General features: G+C 38.5%; 1 protein-coding gene across 1 annotated transcript in view; it reads right to left on the minus strand.

The window, feature by feature from the left end:
* PCDH15 (protocadherin related 15) overlaps positions 1 to 26,890 on the minus strand; it is a 448,902-nt gene that overhangs the window by 172,766 nt on the left and 249,246 nt on the right. The window contains exons 14-15 of the mRNA XM_060189089.1: positions 4,404 to 4,709; positions 3,279 to 3,503 (exon numbers count right to left, since the gene is read on the minus strand). Coding sequence (XP_060045072.1) covers positions 3,279 to 3,503; positions 4,404 to 4,709 — 531 coding nt within the window. The remainder of the gene's footprint in view (positions 1 to 3,278; positions 3,504 to 4,403; positions 4,710 to 26,890) is intronic.

The following is a 26,890-nucleotide window of genomic DNA, read 5'->3' on the forward strand; positions in this document are numbered from 1 at the left end:
AATAAAAAAAAAAAAGTCTCAAGAAAATCATAATTTCCTGATTCCATTCTTTGCACACAGAAATAACTTGTAAAAATGATCCTTGCAGAAAACTGTCCATTTTATTTCATGTCTTGTGCATACATAGCTCTCTAAAAAGCAATTTTTAAGTATTGGAGTCATGCCAAGGACTTAACTTCATCTTACTGTAGTCTGAAATAAATGGCATCATTTCATGTTTTTTTTTTGTTGTTGTTGTAGCTATTATTGTTGCTGTTATTGATGTTGTTGTTGGATAGGTCAGAGAGAAATGGAGGGAGGGAGACAGAGAGGGGGGGAGAAAGACAGGCACCTGCAGACCTGCTTCACCGCCTGTGAAGCCACTCCCCTGCAGGTGGGGAGCGGGGGCTCGAACCTGGTTCCTTACTCTGGTCCTTGTGCTTTGTGCCACCTGCACTTAACCTGCTGCACTACGGCCTGACTCCCATATGTTTTTTTTTGTTTGTTTTTTTTATGTAGCCAACAACATCCCATGTAAGTCATCCCATCATATGTCAGTTCTGCTAAGGCATTCAGTTTAAAGACATTATCATTTATAAATACAATAACCTCGACATAATAAATTAAGAGGAATTCACGGGAACTCATGTAATCTGAAAACATAAGGACAGAAAACATTAGACAGGAGATTCCTATGTTATTCTTTTTTTTAATATTTATTTATTTATTCCGTTTTATTGCCCTTGTTTTCTTGTTGTTGTTATTGATGTCGTCGTTGTTGGATAGGACAGAGAGAAATGGACAGAGGAGGGGAAGACAGAGAGGAGGAGAGAAAGACACCTGCAGACCTGCTTCACCGCCTGTGAAGAGACTCCCCGGCACGTGGGGAGCCTTGGGCTCGAACCCGGATCCTTATGCCGGTGCTTGCGCTTTGCGCCACATGCGCTTAACCAGCTGTGCTACCGCCCGACTCCCGATGTCTATGTTATTCTACACAATATCTAGAGCTAGGAAAACCAGCAAATCTGGTGAACCAAATAACTTTGGTCCAGTTCAGTTACTACATATATTTAGTGAAACTAGATGACACAAGTACATTCAGTCTACATAACAGACACATGTATAATTCCCAAAGACTGTACCCTAATCCAATCATATGATTTAGTAATTAAACACAAATTTAAAATACATATATATATATTTTTTTTTCCAACATGGAAACTTGGTCTCCATGGTCACCTTGTAAAGTCTGTGTTACATAGATAAATCACATCTTTGACAGAGCATAGTGAGTCATAATAACTCTATTAAAGTTAACTTAAATTGCTTATTCAGTCTTAATTTGTTCATGGGTATACTGACACTTTCTGAACTTTTTTGAAATGCTTTATTGAGCATATTAACCTTTTATATCCTTCTTACTCCCTCTTTGAAACTTTTCTTGATCTCTTCCACTTCTTTCTCACACACTGGTTTTGAGTAGCTATGTTTCTTTTTTTATAAATTTATTAGCTCTGTCTTTTTGATAGCTCAGCTTCTTGCTAGGTACCAGAAAAAAGAAAAAAAAAAAACCTTAAAGGGATGCTTCTATAATGCAAAAACAGGATTATAAGAACACTTGGATCTGACATCATTTAATAGATAGATATCATTCAAAATTACTTTTCACTCCTTTACTGATAGTGCTATATTTATAAATCTACTCAGGTTCCATTTGTATGTTTATATCTGAAATGTATTGTATCGCATGTGATACTCATATAACTGAACTTCATCTTACTATAGGCTAAAATGACACCATCCTACATTTTTTTTTTTTTACATAGTCAAAAAACCCCATGTAAAACCTGAGCAATTTCAACCATCCATTTCTATTTCTACAACAGTACAACCTATGGCATTCTCCATGGGAAAGGCATTCTTTTGGGAAAAGAAGAAAAAAAAGTCTTAATACTGAGTATGTAGAATAGGTAACCTTCATACACAGTGAGAGATTAGAAGGGCTGAGACTTGCTCCATGTACCCATTTAAAAGTATAGCTTGACAATCACTAGAAATGCAAAATGGTGAAGGTTATGTTTTGTCAGATAATCTTTTGTTATAATAAGTGAAATAACAAATCTAGACAAATTAATACTGTTCCCAATGTCACTGATAAGTGTTAAGTCAGAATATAACCCTGGTCTATCTGATTTAAAACCTGATTTAACCTAAAATCTTAGGTGCCAAGTTAAGCTACAGTAGGTTCATTCTGGAAGCTTAGAATATGGGCCCCAGATCAAATCGATGGGGTTTACAGTCAACAATATTTATACACTTTTCCCATTTTTGGGAGCTATTCTCTTCCCTGATCCAGTTTTCTGGTCCCTTTTCCAGCCATGACATCATCTCCCCAGATAATGACTTGGATCCACCTGCATATCAGATGTCAGGCTCAGGCAAAAACTGATAAAGTTATGGATCCCTTGGAATAGACCTAAAATAGACCTACTAGCTATTTTCAAAATGGAGACCCCAAATCTTTATCTGCAATATTCCAGCCTTTAGGTTCATGATTTGTATGGCTTTATATGTTAACTCATTTTCAGCCACCAGGTTCCAGATGCTACCAAGATGCCAACTGGACTTCCTTGGGCAGAGGACCCCACCAATATGTCCTGGAGCTTCACTTCCTCAGACATCTGCCCCACTAGGGAAAGAGAGAAGCAGGCTGGGTATATGGATCAACCTGTCAATTCCCACAGTAGGGAAGCAATTACAGAAGCTAGACCTTCCACCTTCTGTACCCCATAATGACCCTGGGTTCATACTTCAAGAGGGTTAAATAATAGGGAAGCCTTTAGGGAAGGTGATGGGACATGGAGTTCTGGTGGTGAGAATTTTAAATAAAATTAAATTTTAAATAAATAAAAATAAAATTTTAAATAAAAATAAGAAATGTGTTCTTTTAGATATTGCTAGTTTGTTATTTAATGTATTTGGACTAAAGAGTTAGGGTGAAAGGCTCCCTGATGCTATAAAATTTGAATCAAGGGACAGGAAGATTTAAGTAAAGTCACAGAGTCTTATTCAGATAGCCATAGCCTTTGAATTATTTTTAGTTCTTCTTTAAAATGTGTGTTTTATGCTTATAGAATACAGCTATTTCTCAAATCTTTGTGAGTCACATTCAAATATCTGTATTCTTTCACTACTGTTTCCTTATGAATTATTTTCCACAGGTACTACGGTTACAACATAAAAGGCAGAAGCTCCGTGTACAGAGTGAAAAGTAGCAGCCAGTAGTCAACATTCCTTACCTTTACTATCACGGTGACAGTAGCAATACCGGGTGGCATTGTTCCATAAATATCAAAGGCCTCCACTAAAAAAGTGATAGTTGCTTCCTGGTCTGGAAATGATTCATAGTCCAAACTCTTCAAAAGGGAGAGTTCGCCTGTAAATGGATGTAGTGCAAAAATGTGTTTCACTTCTGGGCTTCTGATCCGGTAAGATACATTTGCTCCCAGGTCAACATCTTTGGCCTGTAATGAGTAAAGCAGAAGCCTTAAGTAAATGGTATTAGGAAAACTGAAGAATTCTGAATAGATGGGAACCTTATATAGCATGAATTTTAAGGGAGCATGTATTTTATGGTGATCAGAAGACATAGTTTAGAGAATAGTATTTATGTTAAGTAATTTACCAGAGAAGATTGGAAAAGAAAAAGAGAGAGAGAGACAGAAACAAACAAAAGAAAATGAGACATTTTTCCTCTTTGCTAGAATGACTCTTACTTGTCCCTCACTGGAGAATTTCGAAAGCATTTTTCTCCAGGGAACATGTTCTGTGTTCTCAAAATTAGGCTAAGAATGCTACCTATTTATGATCATATAAATAAAAACTCAAAAAAAAAGAGAGAACTCCACCTTCATTCTCTTAGTCCTATTTCTCTTACAGTAATCAATTTATTAACTATTTAATATATCAAACTGAAAAATGTAGAGAGTCAGAAAAAAATGGTTTTGGTCACATTTGCATCCTCAAAATCTGACAGAGAAGAAATCTGACACATGATAATCACTGAAATGCTTTTGTTGAATAAATGAATGGACAAAGCATAGACAATTAGAAAAAACAAATGGAGAAATGAAAATATTCTCCTTTGTAAGTATCTCTATTAAAGATGTAATTTCAGACAAACATATCTTTTCTTACCTTATGTGCCTGCATTTCCCTAAGAGGGGGTTGTCAGATATAGTATGTAAGGGTTGGGATGTTTCTATTAAAACTTATAAGCATATACTTATACAAACATACACACCCATCTCTTGGTTTCTATGTTTTAAACATTTTCAAAGTATATTTGTTTTGCCAAGTCTGGCAATCCTACACTAGTGGAAAAATCTTACAGAATTCATGAAACCAATACTTCTTGTACATACTTCGATTTGAAGGAAGGTGGTTCCAGCTGGCAGGTTCTCTTCAACGACAACCGTGTAGGTTGAATTGGTGAAGACAGGACTATTATCATCAATATCCAAAACCTTGATGGCCAGAGTCAGTGTGGAATGACGAGGGTGCACGGCTCCGTCCGTTGCCACCACTACAAGTTCATAGTAGTCTCTGACTTCTCTGTTAAGCTTTACGGCTGTATAGATGCTCCCGTTGGACGTGATGCGGAAAAGACTGTTGAAGTTGCCCAAACTGTACTGCACTTGACCATTTATCCCAGCGTCAGGATCTGTTGCCTAAATAGAATGAATTTTTTTAAAGGGGGTATTCACAAAAGTATATTTTTATTTTGTTGCTTATACTGTTACTCAGTCTCAGTGTGTGTGGGGGGAACTAACAAATTTGTATGCATTTCCTATCAGATAACAAGCTTTTTTTTTTCTTCCCCTCAGTAAAGAGGATAAAAAGATTATGGCAATGCAATGCAAAGTCTGAAACAGGAAATACTCTACAGTTGAGTATACTTTGTTCAAACCATACAAACCTAAATGGATGCTGTTGTTATTAGCAATATGACAAAGGTCTCATAATTTTAAAAAATACTGAACTTTTTACTTTTTAATAGAATTTATTTAACACATTTAGAATTCTGAAGTAAGAAAACCATTAGTATTGAGTAACTGTCTGGTGATCAGTAACAAGATTCGGTTGTGTTTTTACTCCAGTACTTTGTAAATTCATTTATATACATATATAATATGTTCTTTACTGGATCCCGTCTCGTTGTCACAATGAAGAGCATTTTAAAAGCATTTGTCCTTTCACTCATGAAACACAAATGCCCCTGGGACATCATTACTTCCGGAGGCTTAAACCAGAGAATACCTGTGTAAAAAGTTACAGAAATAAGTGAAGAGGAAAAAAAATTATTGACAAATTAGTCATTCTGGACATCTCAGTGAGGGAAAAAAAGGTAACACAGTCAGTCCCCTCACCTCAAATAGCTTTATTTTGGGTGTCTGAAGTTGCTGATTAAGCAAAGAAATAATTCAACAATGTAAATAGCTTTTATTTCATAATGCCAGTTACTCTTGAAATTTCAGTGATTTTTTTCTGACTTAAAATCACAAAATTTGTCCTATATGTAGGAATAAATTAAATCCTTGTCCAATTTTTTTTTTATTCAGCCAGATAATGGAAGGTATAATATGATAGCACAATTCAGCTTAAGGAATTTCATTGTGTGTGTGGGCAGCTGGGCAGGGTAGAATGTGTGATTTATTCTTTGTATATCTAAAAACTGTTCAACTGGTCTCTCCACTAGAAATTCATTTCTGAAATACATTTTTTAAAATTTTTATTTATTTATTGGATAGAGACAGCCAGAAATTGAGAGGAGGAAGGGAGATAGAGAAGGTGAAAGACATAGAGGCACCTGCAGCCCTGCTTCACCACTCACAAAGCTTTCACCCTGCCGGTGGGGACCTGGGTTGCAAACTCCAGTCCTTGTGCACTGTAACATGTGCACGCTTCTGGATGAGTGACCACTCAGCCCCGAAATTCACTTCTGTATGAGTTTTCTGTTACTCTCCGAATAAATAGTGCTGGGCTAGCTTCAAGGGTGGGAGAGAGAAGACCAGGGACTCATGGTTGAGCTGGCAACACAGTTCAATCTTTATTGATGAGCAGGAATGCAGTGCAATCAATATAATCTCATCTCTCTTCATTAGAAAATCCTGTCCTTTATATCTCCTGAGGTGGAAGTGTCAGGAAGAGGAAGTACGTAGGATAGGGGGTGGGGAGAAGGAAAAAAGAGTGAGAGCCAGTGGGGATTAAATGGTGGAAAACAGGATGTGACTAGGAGAGGGGCGGAGTGGAAAAAGAGTTTGAACCTATCATTCTGCGCCATGGAGAAGAGAGAGAGGAGGTCCGGAGCACAGAGGAAACACAAATCTTTATTTGCGCTGGCACCTCAGAGTTGGGTGTGAGAGAAGCAGGTTGGACCACATGGAGGTAGCGAAAATGGCCGCCTCACGCAGTAACCTTTCCTGCATCTGAACACCAAAGTGAAGCGCTGGCAAGAGAGAGAGGTGCAGAAAGAGAAGGGATTTTATAGGAGCAGCTTTCGTGAGAATGGGAAGGGGGAGGAGAAACCATAGCACTCCAGGATAGGATAATAACTCTCGTGAGAATGGGAGGGGGGAGGAGTAACCAAAGCACTCCAAATATCGTGGGGAAATAGACAATACCCTGAGGGCACAACATGGCAGAACAGGCACTCCGAGAATGTCCCAACTCTCGCGGGAACTAGCAGTAGCCTGAGGGGACAACATGGCAGATGTGACTGCATCTGCACAATTTCCCAGCATGAACCAATGGGGATTAAACCAATGGGGGTCTCAAACAAAACAATGATTATGTAAACAGACCTCAGCTTGGAGCAATATAAGCAAACCTAAGGTGATGATCAAAACAGAAGGGGTTTTAGAAGCAGAATTAGAAGCAGACCAACAAAATAGCACACATTTAGTAGTTTAACAAGTTTATTACTTGACAACTTTGTAGATCCTGCTTTACAAATTTTCTTGAAGTTATAAGGGAAAATATATTAGCATTCTCAACAGTACTGTTAACAAAATATAGTACCATCAAGTTATAGGATAGAGAACTCTGTTTCCTATTTAGTTGTAAAGTGAGGACCACTCCTAACTTCCAGAGCCTATTGTTTTATGTATAGCTATTTTAATTATCCTGGCTGATGGGGAAATGGGTATCATTTAAGTAAAGTGACTTAAACTATTAAAGCAAGGGTTCTCCACAGCTTACAGATTGTGGTTTCTTTGCATGAAGAGCGAACTCCATCTGCTTCCTCATCTGATGTCCCAAGGGTTATTACAGGGTAAAATCAAACTCAACAATTTTCCACAAGGTGTCCAGAACTTTTTGATTAGGGGTACCTATCCTTCCTCCAGCTACTGTCAATCAAATTGTGTTGTTACATAATTACATTGTAGATTTGTCTCAGTACAATAGATCATAATAATGTGTGATTAAGGCATAAATGAAGCTTCTCCATCAAGAGAGAATCTAGCATATTGAGATCCCAGTATGGTTCCGTAGCCCCCATGTCCACTTGGTCAATTCCAAATTATATTTCTCCATGAGGATAATTTCTGGAACCATCCATTCCACCCCGGTTCCATGGCTGCCAGTTCTTAGCAACATCGCCCCACCAGATATTCCTCGGGATGTGGCATCATCTAAGTTCATTTCCCACATCTACACTCAACCGGACCTGCCAATATACGCAGATATCTTCGCCCACCCTATCCAACGCTTGACTTCTCGTCATCCAATCTGGTCTCTTATGCCTACACTGAACTTCTCTGTTCCAGACTTTTGGAAGCAGAGTTGGCAGTCAGCTGAGGTAAAGAACAAACACCTCATCACAGACCCCTGCAAGCGTCAACCGGGCTTTGACCTAGCACATTATGATTGGGCCCTCCTCAATCGCTATCAAACAGGCCATGGCCAGTGCGCCGCTATGTTCCATCGCTGGGGAGCCAGAGACGACCCGAACTGCCCCTGCAGCTACAGACAGACTATAACCCACATAGTCAATGACTGCCACCTCTCCAGATTCAAAGGAGGTCTCGAAACTTTACATCAGGCTCAACCTGACGTTGTTGACTGGCTACGGAAGAAGGGCAAACACTAGAAGAAGAAGATTGAGATCTGAACTTCATATTATAACCACCCACATTCTTTGACGCGAGACATATTTGCTATATGCTCAAGGTCAGGAATGGTGTGTCTAGTTCCTCTCACAATTTCTGAATCTTTCCTTCTCCACTTCTGACCCACTTCACTACCATTGCCTTCTAACACTGACCCACTGGGAAAGGCAGGATAATTTCAAAGTACTCCACAATGTTCCTTTTCTCATGTAACATAATAAAGTCACAAATGAAACACATTTGGGAGACCATTATTCATTCTGTTTGCCATAACATTAGAAACTTCAAATAACCTTAGTTAAACCATTGATTAGGTATATGTTTGATTTTTTTCCCATATTTAACACCCCCCATTCAGTAAATGGTTCCACTATTCAGTATATTTCACAAAAGAAGATACTCCTGAAACTTTCTCTTTTCAGTCTCTCAATAATTCAGCTATTCAATAATTTGAAAGGGGGCAGTTGGTAGTGCCACAGGAAGTGCACATATTGCAGTGCACAGGAACTAGGTTGAAGCCTCCAGCCCCCACTTGCAGAAGGAAAATTTAACAAGTGGAGAAGTAGTGTGGTAGATGTCTTTCTTTCTCTCTCCTCTCTAGCTTCCCCATCCTCTCAATTTCTCTCTGTGTCTATTCAATAATAATAATAATAATAATAATATACCAAAGACAATGAAAAATGTGCAATTATTTATTAAATGTGAGCTTTAGTTCTAGATACATACACAGTAACAAGGTTTAAAATATGAAATTTATGGAAAAATTGTAATTTTATTGATGATATATTGGTCTTACCAATTAACATTTTCTTCACATTAACCAACTCAGGTTATGCAACCATTAACTGGTTCAGTATACTATACTACTTATTAATTATTTTCTTTCAGTTATTTCCCTTCAAATATATATTTTATATAAATGTAAGGGCATCTTTATTTCCCCTTCTCAACACCCTTCAAGGGCTTTTGATGCCTTTGGCAATATTCAAACCTTTAACACAGCCAAGAGATTCCATAGTAAATGCTACTTTCATGTATTCCAGAATATTGCAAACCTCTCCAAACTTCTACAAAAGTCTCTGAGGGTTTCTGCTATTATCACCAAGCTAACACTCACTCATCTTTTAAGTGTCAAATTAAACATCACTTCCCCCAAGCAATAAACTCTAACTCTTGAAATGAAAATTAGACCCTCTTGTTACAAAGAGAAGTAACTCCCTATATTCTTCTTAAATTTTCATTAGTGATTTCATAGTGTTTTATAAGATTTTAAGGTTGCAGGAAGTAGTTCTACAGTATAAACATCAGCAAAGTTCTGTGCCCCTCCAGCTCCCCTGATAATGACTATAGTTTTTATTCACTCATTGTTTTATCATTTATATTGGGAACACTACTTTTACTTATGATGAGCAAAAGGCATTATAGGGCATAAACAAAATTAGCATATGATTAACATTAAGGGCATAGAATAGATGTTCACAAACTCACAAGGGATTGTGGGTATGAGAGGTTACTTAAAGGAATATCTGTTGGAACTTCTGAACACCCAAAACAACATTGATCCATATTCCCAGCAGGGGGGAAGTGATAAGATGAAGAGAAGAGGGTTCTGAACTCCAGCTCCATCAGCACCCAGTGAGAGAGAAGGTAAAGGAGAGGGACATATGGAGGTAGTAGTGTTGTCATGAGTAGCTTGGAGGTCATGAGAGGATTGGATCAGGAAAAAAAATCATATATAAATGTGGACAGATAGTTATAGACATGATGGTTGGCCCATGTCTACAACTTTCAGAGTACTGTGGTGGATTTCAGCGGGGAGAGTGAAGATTCAGAACTCTGGTGGTAGGAATGGAGTGGATTTATACCCCTGTTGACATGTAATTTTATAAAATAATAAATACATTTTTTAAGAAAGGAATGTGTGGTGGACACTCCTTTTCTTTCATGCCCTTTAACTACTACAGCTCCTGAATGGACTTCTCCCTGGCCTATCATGATGCTGCTGTCACTCAGAACTGCTTGGTGTGAATGTGATGACCACTGCATGACAGAAACAATCCCTGAGACCTGTAATGTACTGAAGCTGATGAACTAAGTTTAAAGGATTCATGGCACCTACCATATTTCTGGATAGCCTTTTTCTCCTCACATTTTCCCATTTTTATGTGCCTAAAAAAAAAAAAAAAAAAAAACCACCTGTGTTTGTTAAACCTCACAGCAAAGCCCAACTGAAGTTTTTACTTTTTAAATTGTATTGGAGAAATAATGGTTTACAGGACAGTTGCTGGTACATGGATACAAGCTTATATCTTCCCATAACAAGTATCTACATACTACTCCAACCAGTACTACTGTGCACTGAATAGCCACAGCCCTCTGCTCCATATCCAACTAGTCCAGAGTCCTTTACTGTGCATCAATATACCCGAATTATTCCAAGCTTCAACCTGTGTTTTATTTTCTTGTCTGGTATCTCAAGTTCCACTTTTAAGTGAAATCATTCAGTATTTGGCCTTCACCTTCTGGCTTATCTCACTTAACTTAATTCCATCAAATACCATCCAAAATATGGAAAAGATTCCATCATTTCTTATAGTTGAGTATATATAATTTTCTTGGGGGTAAATTTTCTTGAATTATAGCATATTTGTCTATAGATCTGTATAGTTTCCCAGTAATGTATAACAGGTCTACATACTCTTGTCCACTTCTCCATCAAAGAGCCCAAATGCCCTTCTCCCCATCCCCTATTCTGTTTTCTCCCCACAGTCCTTTAATTTGGTGCAGTTCACCACCCTCATTCCATGTTTCATCCCAAGTTCTCACTTTCTAACTCTATCTCCAAGTTCCACCTACAGGTGTAGTTATTCTGTATTCATCCCTTTATTCCTGACCTATCCCACCCAAAACTTTCTCCTCTACTTCCAACAAAGGTGAGGCAGAATTGAGGTTTTAGAGTTTCTATTCTGATATCTAGGTCTTCGATAGTTGGTCTTGGTTCACCCACATTGGTCATATCATTCTGTCCTTTCAGCTATTCCTTTTCCTATGTTTGCTCCTTTTGTTGTTTTGAGTTCCAATTTTATTCTATGACATATTACTTCATATGGAGTTAGAGGACCCTTATGTCTGTTCTTGTAGGACTCCTTTCAGTAAATCTTACATGACCAAGTTATTGGTGGTGAATTGCTTCAGTCTCTGTATGTTTGGAAAGCTTTTGATTTCTCCTTCATATTTGAAGGATAGTTTGGCAGAGATTTCTAGGAGAAATCTAAGGAGTAATCAGAACTGAAAGACCATGCCAGAGAAAAAAATAATCAGATAAAACAGAAACAAAAACAAAGACACTTCACAACAGCCTACAACGTTCCAGGAAACTCACTAAGGGTCAGGGGCATATAATTATGTATATGTGTTCTGATGGAACAGAGGATAGAATCATGAGACAGAGGAAGCTCAAATATGGTACTATACCAGCAGCCAGGCAAGGCAGAGGGAGCCATATTGAATTGCAGACCTGCACCAAGTGGTGGGCAGCGGTGCTGAAACAGTTGAAAACTTGGTATCTGTTGGCCAGAGAATAGCCAGAGTGCAATCTGAAAAAGGCAAATATATTTGGGCCCTAAGCCATGGGCAACAAAGTCCCCATGGAATGGGGACTGGAACCACAGCCAACCACAGGAAGCAGATTGAGTTATATTGAAACACCCGTCAACACTTGTGAGTTTACCAGAACTAAGTAACAGGGAAGACTCTTCAATCCCTGTCATACCACCACTTATAAACAATACAATCACAGTGTCAATGCTGTCTAAACAGCAGAAACTAAACCCTACTGAAACATGTGCAAGAACACAGAGGTCCAGTATTATAAAGACTTGGGAGAAATATCTGAGTTTGAATGCAGAAAGCTCATTATGAAGCAATCCAAGACTTCAAACATAACTTACAAATGCAATTTAAGGAACTCTGAGATCTCTTCACCAAAGAGCTAAACAACTCACAGAGAAAATCCCAAAAGGAAATACTTGAATTAAAAGAAACTCTGGATAGCACTAAGTGATATTTAAGAGGCCTTGTAAATAGAATAAATCAACTTGAGGACAGATGAGCAGGGCTAGAAGATAAAATCACCACACTCTTGGAATGTAAAGCTACTGAAGAAGAAAGGTTTATTTGAAAAATCAAGCAAATCTTTGTAAAAGAAGATTCCATCAGAAGAAAAGTGTGAGCTTCTGGAGTGCCTGAAAATGAAGAAAAGGAGAGAGGAGCGGAGTATATGCTAAGAAATTATTGCAGAAAACTTCCCACACTGAGGCCATGGGCAAAATAAAAACATAGAGGAAGCTGAATGGAAACTAAAACTACTGAACCCTACAGAGCCAAATACAAGACACATAAGAGTAATGCTTTGCAAAAGTAATGACAAGGAAGAAATATTTCAGGCTGCAAAGGAAAGGAAGAAGCTGAAACACAAAGGCAGAACCACCGGGCTCTCAGCAGATCTCTCAGCATGAATAGGAGAATCAAGAAGGAAATGGAATGTCATTTATTTTACAGTATTAAGAGATCTGAATTATCAACCATGAATATTCTATCATATCACAATATCCTTTGCCACTCATTTGTCTTCAGACATCTGGGTTGTTTTGATGTTTGGGTTATTACAAACTGTACTGTGATGATCTCCTTTGATAGATGTCCATAGATCTCTTCGGATAGGTGTTTTTGTTCTTTAGATAGATGCATGGGAGAATTGCCTATTCATAATGTAGATTTGGTTTTAGTGTTCTGAGAAACCAATTTACATTTTTTACCAACAATATAGAAGTGTTCCACTTTCCCTGCATCCTCACCAGAATTTCCTGTGACTGATCTTTCTGATGCATTACATTCTCACACATAAGGTGATAGATATCTCATCATTGTCTTAATCTGTATTCATTTTAACATTCAGTAAATTTCAACACTTCTTCATATGTCTATTGGCCAAAGGAATATCTTCTATAGCCCTACTACTAGTACATGTTACTCATGTCCTTTCTCCATTTTCAATGGAGCTGTTAGCTGTTAAGTTTTGTGAGCTCTTTGGGTATTTGGTTGTTAGCTCCTAGTGTTATCTATGGCTTGGAAAGATTTTCTTCTTTCCAATAAAGTATTTTTATATATTTGTAATAGTTCCTTTGACTGTGAAGTCCCATTAGTTGTTTTTAATTTTGCTTACCTGGCTCTTGCACTTGATTCTTCAAAGACAATTCTTAAACAAACATCCTGGAATGTTCTGCCAATCTTTTATTCTATGTATTTGATTTTTTCCCATTTTATACCCAATTCTTTGTTCCATTTGGAGTTGACTTTTGTTCATGTTACTATATGTTGATACAATTTCATTCTTATTCATGTTTCAAATCAGTTTTCACAGCACCATTTATTGTAAAGTTCTTCACTGCTCCATTTAATATTTTAGAAATCCTTTTCAAGAATTAATTGTCCATTGGTGTAGAGGCTCATTTCTATACTCTCAGTTCTATTCCATAGACTGTGTGTTAATTTTTGTTCCAGTATCAAGTAGTTTTGATAATAATAGCCCTTTAGTATAATTTGCAGACAGGAAGCACAATCCCTATTTTTTTGTTCTTTTCTCTCAGGATTACTTTGGCAATTCTGGGTATTTTCCCATTGTGGACGATCTTTTGTAACTTTTGTTCTACTCCTTTGAAGATATTTGGTAGACACCTGATAGGAATTTAATTAAATCTGTATATGGCTATAGGGAAGATAGTCATTGTAATATGTCAGTTCTTCTAATTTATAAACACAGAATATCTTTCCTCTTCTTAGTGCCTATTTTATCTCCATTATTTGTGATTCAAATTTTTTAATATACACATTACTTACCTCCTTTGTTGAATTTATTTCTAAATACTTTTCACTACTATTTTAAAAGTTATATTTCTGCTTTTCTCATTTATCTGGTTTGCTGTTTTTACAGAAGAATTCCATGGATATATTTTATATTGATTTTATAGAATGTCTTAAGTCTTAAGATTATCAAGTGTTTTCTGTTGAATTCTTTTGGATTGTCTACATATACTATCATTTCATCCACTCATAGTGACAATTTTACTTCTCTTCCATCCTGTATCTCTTTTATTTCCTGTTCTTATTTAACTGCTATAGTTAGGATTCCAAGACTATGTTGAATAGTAATGCCATTAGCAGGTACTTGTACTCACCATTAGAGGATAAACTTCCACATCCTTGCAATTGAGTATAACACTGGTTGTTGGTTTGTTGTATATATACTACACTTTATTGAGAAATTTTTCATCAATTCCCATTATTATTATTATTATTTTTCAGCTCCAGGAGTGGCCTCAGAAAGGTAGTGACTCATTTATTGAGAGAGAAAAAGCAGGCGAATTCCTATTATTTTTAAGTTTTGATTATGAAAGAAGGCTAACATAAAATTCACAAACACACAAAGAAAGCATACTGATAGATCACAGACTCCCATACCCAGAAATATAAAATACTCAAAGAAAGAAATATGTACAGAAAAGAACAAAATCGCATCAACATAATAGAGAGAAAAATAGACACAGACACAACACACACACACACACACACACACACACACACACACACACACACACTCCAGAATAGAGGGAGTAGAGCCTTAGCTTAGCAGAGAGGGATCTTTGCAGAGTGGTTTGGACTTCTAACTCCTTGGTACATGCACACTCCCACAAGTGAAGCTTCAGTCAAAGGTGTTGAATCTTGAGCAATCTGGTAAGAGCGAAATCAAGTCTTAGATGTATACAGCTGTAAAATCCAATGGGCCTGTGTTGAAAGTAGCAGACAGTTGGTCTCACTGTCCTCTTGATCTGGAGGGTAGGGTTGCAAATCCAAGATCAGTTGCTTTGACTTAAATAAGCAGCTGTGATCAATTCAACTTGATTCAATTCCTGGCCTCCTGTACACAACAAAAAGTTTTAGTGGTGCTTTGCTGGAAGTCTTGGGCTGTTGAAACAGAACAGTGAGTGACCAGGGATGGTGGTGGTGGTGTTTCTGGGACACAACACCTTTGTCTTGGGGCTCAGATGTGCAGAGTGGGTGACTTAGTTTCATGTGTCCAGAGCACATCAACAAGACACTAAAAGTTAGAGTCAGAGACAGTTGAATTTTCTCTCCCCAGGAAGAAATCTGTCACTTTGTGCTGAAGAGTGTGCACAGCTTAATTCGCTTTGTCATCACTGTCATAGCCAGAGGGTAGGGGATGGAGAACTCTCTCAGATCCCAGGGCCCCCACCTAGGGACATCAAGTCTTGGAACAGAAAAATCCCCTCTTAGTCAAACAGAATTAGTCCACAGAATTCCCAGATGTGTGGTTGCAATTACACGTGTGAGGGGAATTCCTTTTAAGCCCTTCCGTACTGAGCTGAACTCAACAAAGTGTGATCACCTTCCCCAGGGAATTTGCCAAATGTGTCTTCTGATATCTGCGGCTTGCTTCACAAGCTCTAGTATCTGTCTGGTATACAGTGTCTGCTCTCTCTATGTATGGGTCTCAGTGGGTGTTGTTTCTCACTCCAAGAGCCTACTGAGTTGTGGGAATCCAGACACCATGTATCTGGAAATCTGGAGCTTGGCAAAGGATCCCTCCTCCTCTTGTTTCAGTGAACACCCCTCCCTTTCCTGTTACCCTGCCAAGGACTGCATGGAGTAGTGCCTTCATTTACCTTTATCTTTGAACTTTCAGGGAAAATTATTTATGCCTCAATCTGACTCTTCACTTGAAGCATCTCTGTTTTCCACTTGGTTTTCTTCTATCTATACTGTAATTATAATGAGACTTTTCTAGAAGCTAAATAATAATAATAATAGTCAGACCTACTCTCTAGCAGTCATATTGGATTCCTCCAGAAAAAAACATGATTCTGACAGTCTTAGATGGTGTTTGGTTTTATATATATATTATTTTTTTCCAGTTAATGACATTCAGTTCTACATATTAGCAAAAACAGCTAGAAATTGCCTTTTTAAAATTTAATTCACTAACAACAATTTTCCACTTAATTTATAATTCAGGAAATGTGAATTAAAATCACACTGAAAATACAGCTCACATCTGTGAGAATAGCCTATGTCAACAAAACAAGAAAGGGCAGTTCTTGGCAAAGATATGAAGGAAAAAGGACATCTAGTGTAAAGCAAACTGGTGCAGCCCTTATGGAAAACAGTATGCTGAGTCTTAAATACATAAAAGCAGTAATACCACTCTGAGGCGTATTTCCAAAGAACATGGATACACTAATCTGAAGAAATATATGGACCTCACTATTTATAGTTGCATTATTTTGGTCAGCTGGACATCCTAAATGTCCATCAACAGATGACTGGATAAAGGAATTATGGAATATATAATCAATGGAATATTACTCTACCTGTAAGTAAAAAATATTATATTGAGGTGTCGGGCTAGCTTCGTGAGTGGTAGAGAAATGACCAGGGACTCATGGCTGAGTGGGACACAGTTCAATCTTTATTGATGAGGAATGCAGCGCAAGTTAGCTATCTCTAATCACAATCTTGTCCTATATATCTCCTGAAGCCGAAGTGTCAGGTCAGAAGAGGATGTACATAGGATAGGGGGTGGGGAGAAGGAAAAACTGCATGAACCAGTGGGGATTAAACCAGTGCAGGCAAAACAATGATTATGTAAATAGACCACAGCAGCAAGCAATGCAACAGAAGGGGTCTTAGAAGCAGAATTTAGAGGCAGACCAACATTTCCCCCTTTCTTTTTAACTAATGGCCATAGTATCAGGAGTCTGGGGTGAACAGAAACCTATATCGTACAGGCATTTTCAAAAGAACTGGCAAAAGACATGGAGGAACAAGTAATAGAGCAGCAAGAACCAATGTGATGCCTGAGGGGGGCGTTTCCTGCCTCAGAGGACAGTGCCTAGCAGATGAAAGGGTGTTCCCTGCTTCTGGGGGCATCTCTTGCCTCTGGGGATATTTCATGCCTCAAAGGGAATTCTCTGCCTCTGGAGACAGGGCCTGCAGGTGAGGGGATGTGGTCTATAGAGTCCCAAGGCTCTGGCTGCCAAGTCCATGGACTGCTGTGGTCAGTCTTTGAGAAACCCAGCAGTGTAAAAGTAAACTGCTATAAAGTTGTGTAGAGTGTCAAAGAGGTGTACCAGTAAGTCAGATAGAAGTGTCAGTCCAAAGCAGATGACCATGGATGAAATGCCAGGGGATGAAACGCTGCATGTCTGCCTCGATGGGGAAGGTCAACCACTGTAATTCTGCTTTTCTGTAGAGAGTGAGCTTTGGAGTCTGTGAATCAGTTTCTTCAGGTTGTGCCAGGTCACATCATTGGTTTGGGGGGGGGGGGGGCTTCTGTAGTTGTGCCATCTTGTGGGTGATGTCAGAGAACAGGGGTCCAAATGGATTTCCATTAACAGATGCTTTTTCATGTGAAGACTTGACAGCTATAATTCACTTACTTGTGAAGCAGAATTTATAGCAGATTAGAAGTTTACTATAATTGATAACTCAATTGGTTTAAGTTAAGTACCTTTATAATTTTGGAAGTCCTTTCTAGTATGATTTCAAGGTTTTTTATAAGCTCAACAGAAGAACTATGGTTAGAAGCTTCAAGTATGAGAATCATTAACATAATCATCGTGCTATATACCCCACCCATACTCATACAGTTTTCAGGATTAAATGTTTCACATTAATACCGAGACATTAAAAAAAAATCAAAAGAGAAAAAAACAATTTTTAGGACTATTTCTGGATGTCTCTAGAAATCATGGCTGCATCCAGCATTTTTTTAAGTCAATTAAATTTCAGAATACTCACAGCAAAATGGGTCATACAAAAATTCGAAACGCACTTGAACCAGATTATTAGATTCCACTATTGCTGGGCTAGCTTTGTGGTCAGGAGAGAGAGATGACCAGGGACTCATGGCTGAGCTGGGAAGCAGTATCTCTTTATTCATGTGGAACGCAGTGCAATCTAAGCTATCTAAACTATCTCTAATCACAATCCTGTCCTTATATATATACTCGCCAAGTAGGGTGGAAACAGGATGTGACGTAGAGAGTGTGGAGCAAAAAAAGACTGGTGGAAATCAGGGTGGACTAGGAGAGGGGGCGGAGCAAAAAGACATCGTGAACCAGTGGGGATTAAACCAATTCCCTGCAGGCAGGGCGGTGCTTAGTTAACAGTGGTTATGTAAACAGAATACAGTATTAAGCAGGGGGGATTAAACCAATGAAACAAAAGGGGTTTTAGAAGCAGAATTAGAAGCATACCAACACACTATGTTGTATCATGAGTCCCCGGAGGGCGTCCTAATCCAAAAGCTCCTCGAAATTGCACGTAGGGTGCTTCTGACGGTTCCTGCGGAATTGCTGCAGGCACCCAATTTTAAAAACATCTTCCCATCGAAGAAAGAATCGAATCAGGAGGGTAGAATTAACCACGTGTTCTTGGAGACTGCCAGGGTACTGGAGAGTGATCTTCAAGCTAGAGTAGTCCTTCTCCACAGGAAACATGAAAGAGGAAGTCCAGAAAGCCCCAGGGGAAACCTCTGTGCATCAAACAAGCTCTACAATCATGGTCATAAGGAACCAAAGTATGGCCCAGAGCAAAATGTAGTCCTTCTCCTTGGGGAAACATGGGAGAGGGAGTCCAGAAAGTCCCAGGGGGAAATCACGCAACTCCTAAGCTCTAGGAACATGGTCATAAGGAACCAAAGTTCCCAGTCAGGGAACCAAAGTGTGGCCCAGAGCAAAATGTTCCAGAGACAGAGAAACTGTCTCATGAAGAAAGAGTAGAAGCTTTGGGAAACCTCTTCATAAGTAGAAAGGCAGCCCATGGCGGATAGGGAGCCAAGTTTACTTATCTGGGGGATGGGCGGGTTAGGCCCCAAATTGGTGCAGGTCCCTGTTTCAGGAGCCAGATGCCGGGCTAGCTTAGCGGGCTTGGACTCATGGCTGAGCTGGGAATGCAGTTCAGTCTTTCTTGATGAGGAATGCAGTGCAAGCTAGCTATCTCTAATCACAATCTTGTCCTATATATACCTCCTGAGGCCAAAGTGTCAGGTAAGAAGAGGATGTACATAGGCTAGGGGGTGGGGAGAAGGAATAACCGTGTGAACCAGTGGGGATTAAACCAGTGCAGGCAAAACAATGATTATGTAAATAGACCACAGCAGCAAGCAATGCAACAGAAGGGGTCTTAGAAGCAGAATTTAGAAGCAGACCAACAATGAGGGGGCCACATAGCAGCACACCTGGTTAAGTGCACACAATTAAGTGCACACATTACAGTGCACAAGTGCACAGGTTCAGGTCCCTGGCTCCTTCTTGCAGGGAGGATGTTTCAGGAGTTATGGAGCAGGACTGACTGTAGGTGTCTCTCTGTCTCTTCCTCTCTCTAGCTTCCCCCTCCCTTCTCAATTTCTGTCTCCTTATCCAAGAACAAGTAAATACAAATTAAAAAATATATGATATGTATACACATACTTTTTTTCAGATAGATGTTTTCAGATATTGAAATATACAATATTCTTTACATCATAACTGGATAATTTTTGCATGGAAATTTCCAAACACACATTCAACAGGTTGACCTGAAAATAGGTATTATATGCAGCATCCTGATTAACAGATTTTCAGCTATTGTACACAATATAAGTAATATGTTCGAAGTTCAGCATATTTACACACATACTATGGCATACCACACACACACACACACACGTTTATCTGATATACCAAAACTCAAATTGCTGGCTGCCCAGTTTTCATGTAAAGAATCATATCTATAATTCACAGAATAGCGTTTATCAACATTCTACTGAAAAATAATCTGAACTTTTAAGGTAACGAGGCACACACCTGTGGGAGACAGAGAAACTAGAAATTTGAAAAAGAAGGCTTGATTCCTTCTTTTATAATTGAATTAACTGAGAAATATAAATGAGGTCATGCAAATTGAGTGCCATGGACAAGCCTATCCAGGTCATTTTTATCTACTTGATATTGCAGATGGGTATGTAGATACTAGACAAGATAGCAAATATTTTATTAGCAGGATTCTTGTCAAGAACTTAGCATTGATGTTCAATATCTGGCCAAGGAGCTTAGTGTGTAGTGCTATAATGAAACCATTTATCTTTCTAGAGATCAATTAAAAGTTAATTACAATTGTTAATAAGAAAAATCACACATCTCTTCTCCCCTTGTATTACATCAAAGGAATAAACAGTAATAACTACAACCTTATAATCATCTGTTCATGTTTATCACATTTTATAATATACACCTTGTTATGGGGTCTGACTTCTGCTACTTATTTGTGAATTCATACTACTGGAAAATTGGCTAACTGTTTAGAGTCATATAAAGACTTCATTGGATGAAACTTACAATTTTTTCCAAAAAAATTATTTTGGAGTATCTTAATAAATTAAATAAAGTCATAGCATACTAAAACAACCAGTTGGTAACTTAAGAAAAAAAAAAACAGGGCATATTATATACAAGGTCATTTGTTGATTAAATATCTACTGAGAATGTATTCAACACTTTTATGGTACACAATTTAGAAAAAAAACATAAAACACATGTCTTACACACATAATCACTTTTACATATATAGGGTGGTCCACTATACATTTTGTCTTTCCAATAAATGCAGAAACCCATTATTAGTACTCCTAAACTTGGGAATGCAAAATTCTTAATTTTTATTTATTTTTATTTTATTCATTTATTCCTTAAATAGAGGAAGGAGGCTCTCTTCAATAAATGGTACTGGGGAAAGTGGGTTGAAACATGCAGAAGAATGAAACTGAACCACCTTATCTCACCAGAAACAAAAATCAACTCCAAATGGATCAAGGACCTGGATGATAGACCAGAAACTATCAAACACTTAGAGGAAAACATTGGTGGAACATTTTCCCACCTAAACCTCATGGACATCTTTGATGAAACAAACCTAATTGCAAGGAAAACTAAAGCAGAAACAAACCAGTGGGACTACATCAAATTGAAAAGCTTCTGCACAGCCAAAGAAGCTATCACACAAACAAAGAGACCCCTCACAGAATGGGAGATCTTCACATGCCAAACATCAGACAAGAGACTAATCACCAAAATATACAAAGAGCTCAGCAAACTTAGCAACAAAAAAGCTAATGACCCCATCCAAAAATGGGCAGAGGATATGAATAAGACATTCACTTCAGAGAAATTCCAAAAAGCTAACAAACACATGAAAAACTGCTCCAGGTCACTGATTGTCAGAGAAATGCAAATAAAGACAACACTAAGATACCACCTCACCCCGGTGAGAATGGCATACATCAAAAAGGACAGCAGCAACAAATGCTGGAGAGGATGTGGGGACAGAGGAACCCTTCTGCACTGCTGGTGGGAATGTAAATTGGTCCAGCCTCTGTGGAGAGCAGTCTGGAGAACTCTCACAAGGCTAGACATGGACCTTCCATATGACCCAGTAATTCCTCTCCTGGGGGTATACCCCAAGGATTCCATAATGCCCAACCAAAAAGATATGTGTGCATCTATGGTCATAGCAGCACAATTCATAATAGCTAAAACCTAGAAGGAACCCAGGTGCCCAACAGCAGATGAGTGGCTGAGAAAGCTGTGGTACATATACACAATGGAATACTATGCAGCTATTAAGAACAATGAACCCACCTTATCTGACCCATCTTGGACAGAGCTAGAAGAAATTATGTTAAGTCAACTAAGCCAGAAAGATAAAGATGAATATGGGATGTCCCCACTCATCAACAGAAGTTGAGAAAGAAGAACAGAAAGGGAAACTAAAAGCAGGACCTTTTAGAGAGCAGGGCACCAAAGTAAAAACCCTGTGGTGAAGGGGAGGGTGGCCATTGGGCTTCCCAGTGTGGTGGGGGGTGGTGGTGGTTGGGATGGGACACAGTCTTTTGGTGGTGTGAATGGTGTTTATGTATACTCCTATTAAAGTGTAGACATAAAAACCACTATCTAATTAATTTGAGAGGCAAAAAATTGATCTTATGTCTAGAACTTCTTAAAACACAGACTGAGTCTTTTTAATACATAGGCTGTCTTTGATATGTTGACTCTCTCAAAAGCCTAGACCAGGGAGAACAGAAGCAACTGGTAGCACAGCTATATACAAGATGCTGGGTACTATACCCCAAACCCTATCACAGGGACTTTCCAAAGTTAACCTTATCACCAAATAATGTGACGATAACAATAACTATCCATTGTCTTCTTGAAACCTAAGACAGTAGGAACCTCACCACTATAGAGCCTATATTTCCCCCAGTCCTGGAACCTTAGGGTGGGGCCCACTTTCTTGCATGCTTCTCTCAATTCAAATCAAATAATATTGCATCCGCAGATTGCAACCCAATCAATACAACAAGTGCCACCCCAGCATGCTTCATTTCAGACTGTGTCCAGAGACTTCAGGTGTGGAATGACAACCCTTCAGCTTCATCACTTGGTTGAGACATTTCCTTTCATAGTATTCTCTAATTCCATTCCAGGTGTCCCATTCCCCAATAAAGTCCCCAAACCTGGATATAGTCCAGGTTCCCTGAGATAGAGCATATGTTCACAGGTGCCCATAAGCTAGGGAAAAATATATACCTGAAAGCAGAAGTACACAAGAGCCTGCAGGGAATACCCCCAAACACTTCATCTGCACTATTCCAGTCTTTAGGTCCATGGTTGTTCAACAATTTGTTTGGCTTTGTATGTTAACTCTCTTTTTAGCCACCAGGTTCCAGATGCCAGCACGATGCCAACCAGACTTCCCTGGGCAGACGACCCCATCAATGTGTAATGGAGCTCTGCTTCCCCAGAGCCCCACCCTACTAGGGAAAGAGAGAGACAGACTGGGAGTATGGATTGACCAGTCAACCCCCATGTTCAGCAGGGAAGCAATTACAGAAGCCAGACCTTCTGCCTTCTGCAACCTACAACACCCCTGGGTCCATACTCCCAGAGGGATAGAGAATGGGAAAGCTATCAGGGGAGGGGATGGGGTATGGAGATTGGGTGGTGGGAATTGTGTGATACTGTACTCCTCTTATCCTATGGTTTTGTTAATGTCTCCTTTCTTAAATAAAAAAAGAAAACTAATATTTCTTAAATGTGTGGTATATATATGATGAAATATTACTCAGCTGTTAAAAACTATGAGGTTGTGGTTTTGAGTGGTCTTGGATAGAACTATATGACAAATTCCAAATGGTCTCATATGATCATTTGGGGACTTGAATAAATAGGGACAGGGAGGAAGAACACAATGAAAAGAGGACTGACTAGGCATGGTGTATTGGATCAAACCAAATACCTTAGTGAAAAGAGGAGGAGAGAAGAGTGGAAGTGGGGGTCCTGGTGGATAATGAAACTGTACTCACAAATCAGTTGACTGCATGATGAAGCACTTACTCACCCAACAAAACCAAATCGTTGTTCTTTATTTATTTAAAGAAGTCGAGCTATTTTAAGGCTCTGATTATTCATGTAAAAAGAGAGAAACATTTTAGTGTCTCAAGATGCTGGTAAATTTTTCTTCTCTTCGCACAGATGTCTCCTATCCATTACTGAACAATAGCAAGTGCATTTCCTAAAAGCTCACAAGTGTACTTGAGCTCATATCACTAAAACATAATCAGAGTGAAGAGTTGTCATCAGCTGTTGCAACTCTCAAAATATTCCATCTCCAGGAACCTAGAAAAGTCATATATGAACTAGAAAATATTTGAAAGCTTAAATTCTATGAAACTAACGGAACGGGAAGTGATTATGCTAAGTGAAGTTAAGAGGAAAAGGACAACAAATAGATAATTGTACTCATATGTGGAATATAGTTAACCAAGATAAATTAACTTAGAAAAGAATGGTGACAAATTCTTTCTTGCACTTGGTGAGAACAATGGTGATTGGGAGGGAGGTACACACAAGAACTTTGGTAGAAGGGTGGTGACTTAACATTGGCCATGCATCGTTGTGAAATTATGCCCTTGAAGTCTTACAGATCTCTAGAACTCTCTTAAATCACTAACAAAAAAGCAAAAAAGTAAAATAAAAACAATGGCTTACGTTAGAAAGTAGATCATCCGAATACTAATACTGTGGACTTGAGAAAGAGAATAACTTGAAAGTTACACCATTTATCTCTAATACTGTGATAGTAATTATATTTGTTTTAGTATATCCTCTGAGAATGAGACACATTTACCAGAATTCTTGGACAATATGATTGATTAATTAAGCAATGAAAGTAGGTTTCAATATAAACTTCAAAATTATTTTAAAAATGTATCTTATCTCATGAGAGTTTTGCATGAGATAAGGAGAAAAAGAAAGAAGTTGAAGGTGTTTATTTATTTATATCATCACTGGGGCTTCATTGATTCAGGCTGATTTTTTTTTTTGGTAGAAAAACAGAGACACAGAGAGACAGAGATGAAAGAAACAACAGCACCAGATTAAACCTTCCTTCATTGCATGAGGGCTAGGCTCAAACCAACTGCCCCTAAAAGAGCGAATGTCCTAGCCAAACAAACAATCTTGATGGCCCACAGAACATTATTTTGGCATATGCAATACCAAGAATTACCAGGTTAAGTGCTCATTATACTAAGTGCAAGGACTTGCATAAGGATATGGGTTCAAGCCCCCGGCTGGCTCCCCACCTGCAAGGGGCACACTTCACAAATGGTGAAGCAGGTCTGCAGGTGTCTTTTTCTCCTTCTCTCTATCTTTCCCTCCTCTTTCTATTCCTCTCTGTCCTATCCAATAAAATGGGGAAAAATGGTCATCAGGAGTAGTGGATTCCTCTTGCTGGTACTGAGCCCCAGCAGATAACCCCGGAAGAAAGAAAAAAAACAAACAAACCAGAATTGATTCCAGAAGCTCAGGAATAAAAGACTGAGGTTCTCACAACTGGGATATCGCTCCATCTATAGAAACTACTTTTGAAAAGTTCATTATGTTCTCAAGTTTAAAGACTATGTTTAGCAGGGCCAATCAGTTTATTCCCATTTGGTTCATTTAGATTTTTTTCTTTAGGGCAATAGTCACCTTGATAGAGTATACCTAGTGGGGTTTTAGTTATTATAGTCAATATTTTCTGAAGATTTGAGTTATGGGTTTAATGTAAGAAACCATAGGTAAATGATTACCAAACGTACCCATACACAATTTACAGCATAACAAGATAAAGAAGAATTATATGGTATGATTTTAAACAGAAGAAAGACAGGTTCGTTGTTAAAAGAGAAATGAAGACAAAACATCTAATGCATAAATCCAGGTGGTTTTAGACACACAAAAAGGAAATTTCTATGAAAAATATGTATCTTGATTTTATAGACAGTGGCACACTAAAAAGAGTTTATTATGTCTGGTATATCTAGTCTATAAAATATCAAAAATATGTTACATTTTAATGTTTGGTTTCTTTGCTTTTACCAGAGCACTGCTCTGCTCTGACTGAGGGTGAACCAAGATTTCTAATGCCTCAGGTATGGATGACTTTTTATATAACCATTATGCAATCTCCCAAGTCCAGTTGTGAGGTTCTTAAAATCATTGCAATGTCAACAGCTGAAAGGGGGATAAGAATTATTGCATACTAAATATTTTCTTTCTTGTCATAACTACTGCAGGTCACCCTTCAATATCTGACAAGATAAATCTTACCTGGAGAAATCAGTAAGTAGTATTTCCCCACATAAAGTGCTTGGCACCTGCCTATATATTTTGTTCTCCAAAGCTATGTCTATTTTAGTGTTCTTAAATTTTTTCCACGATACTATTGAGCAAACTTGCAATTAAACTGTCTTTAGAGGCTCAGATATATCTCCTGGATGCCTTCCCTGGTTCTTCAAAGTCAAGGGAGTTGTATTTCCACAGAGGCTTCCTGTCTTTCTGTATTTATTTAGATCTATAACAGAAAGTAACTACCCACTTACCTACCTGTCTTCTGTACTATACATCACACAATTTGAGGTTAAAAATACATTGCTTATAGTTCACTCATTCTCCAAGGTCTATGTATCATGATTATTCAAGGAATAATTGCTGAATAAATTTTGAATTAAGGAACTCCTTTAATTAACGTTTTATAAAGTTATAGATACCTCATATGAATATTTTGTTGAATATACCAGTGTTAGAATGTTTCATATTGGTTTGCTCCCCTTCCCCCCGACCTCTGAGAGAACTGGTTTGGCCCTTGCTAGTTTCGTGCCCCACTTTCTCCCTGCCCCCTGTGCTAAGGAAGTCCAGAGTCCCAGCAGCAGCCTGGGAGAGAGAATGATGGGGAAGCACATGGTGTGGTGATTTGCCCGTTCGTGAATAAAGATTAAACTGCAGCTTCTCAGCCCAGCCGTGTGTCCCCACGTCTCCATCTCTGTTCACTGCTGCGAAGCTAGCCCGGCCTGCTGGAGCCCCGAAACTTTAACAGCATACCAGCAGCTAAAGCAATAGCTCTTGGTTAAGTAAAGAAGCAAATATCATTATAACACTAAGGTGCCACACAGTGCTGCTTTTATGTGTCCATTTATGTGTTTGCCACCAGTAATACATCTGGGGCTCAGTGCTTGCACTAACAAGGATGCCCAGCTCCATAGCAGTTTAGTTCTTTCTTTAAAAAAAAAAAATTATTATCTT

The sequence above is a fragment of the Erinaceus europaeus genome, chromosome 1 (genome assembly GCF_950295315.1).
Source record: "Erinaceus europaeus chromosome 1, mEriEur2.1, whole genome shotgun sequence".
NCBI classification, from domain to species: Eukaryota; Metazoa; Chordata; class Mammalia; order Eulipotyphla; family Erinaceidae; genus Erinaceus; species Erinaceus europaeus.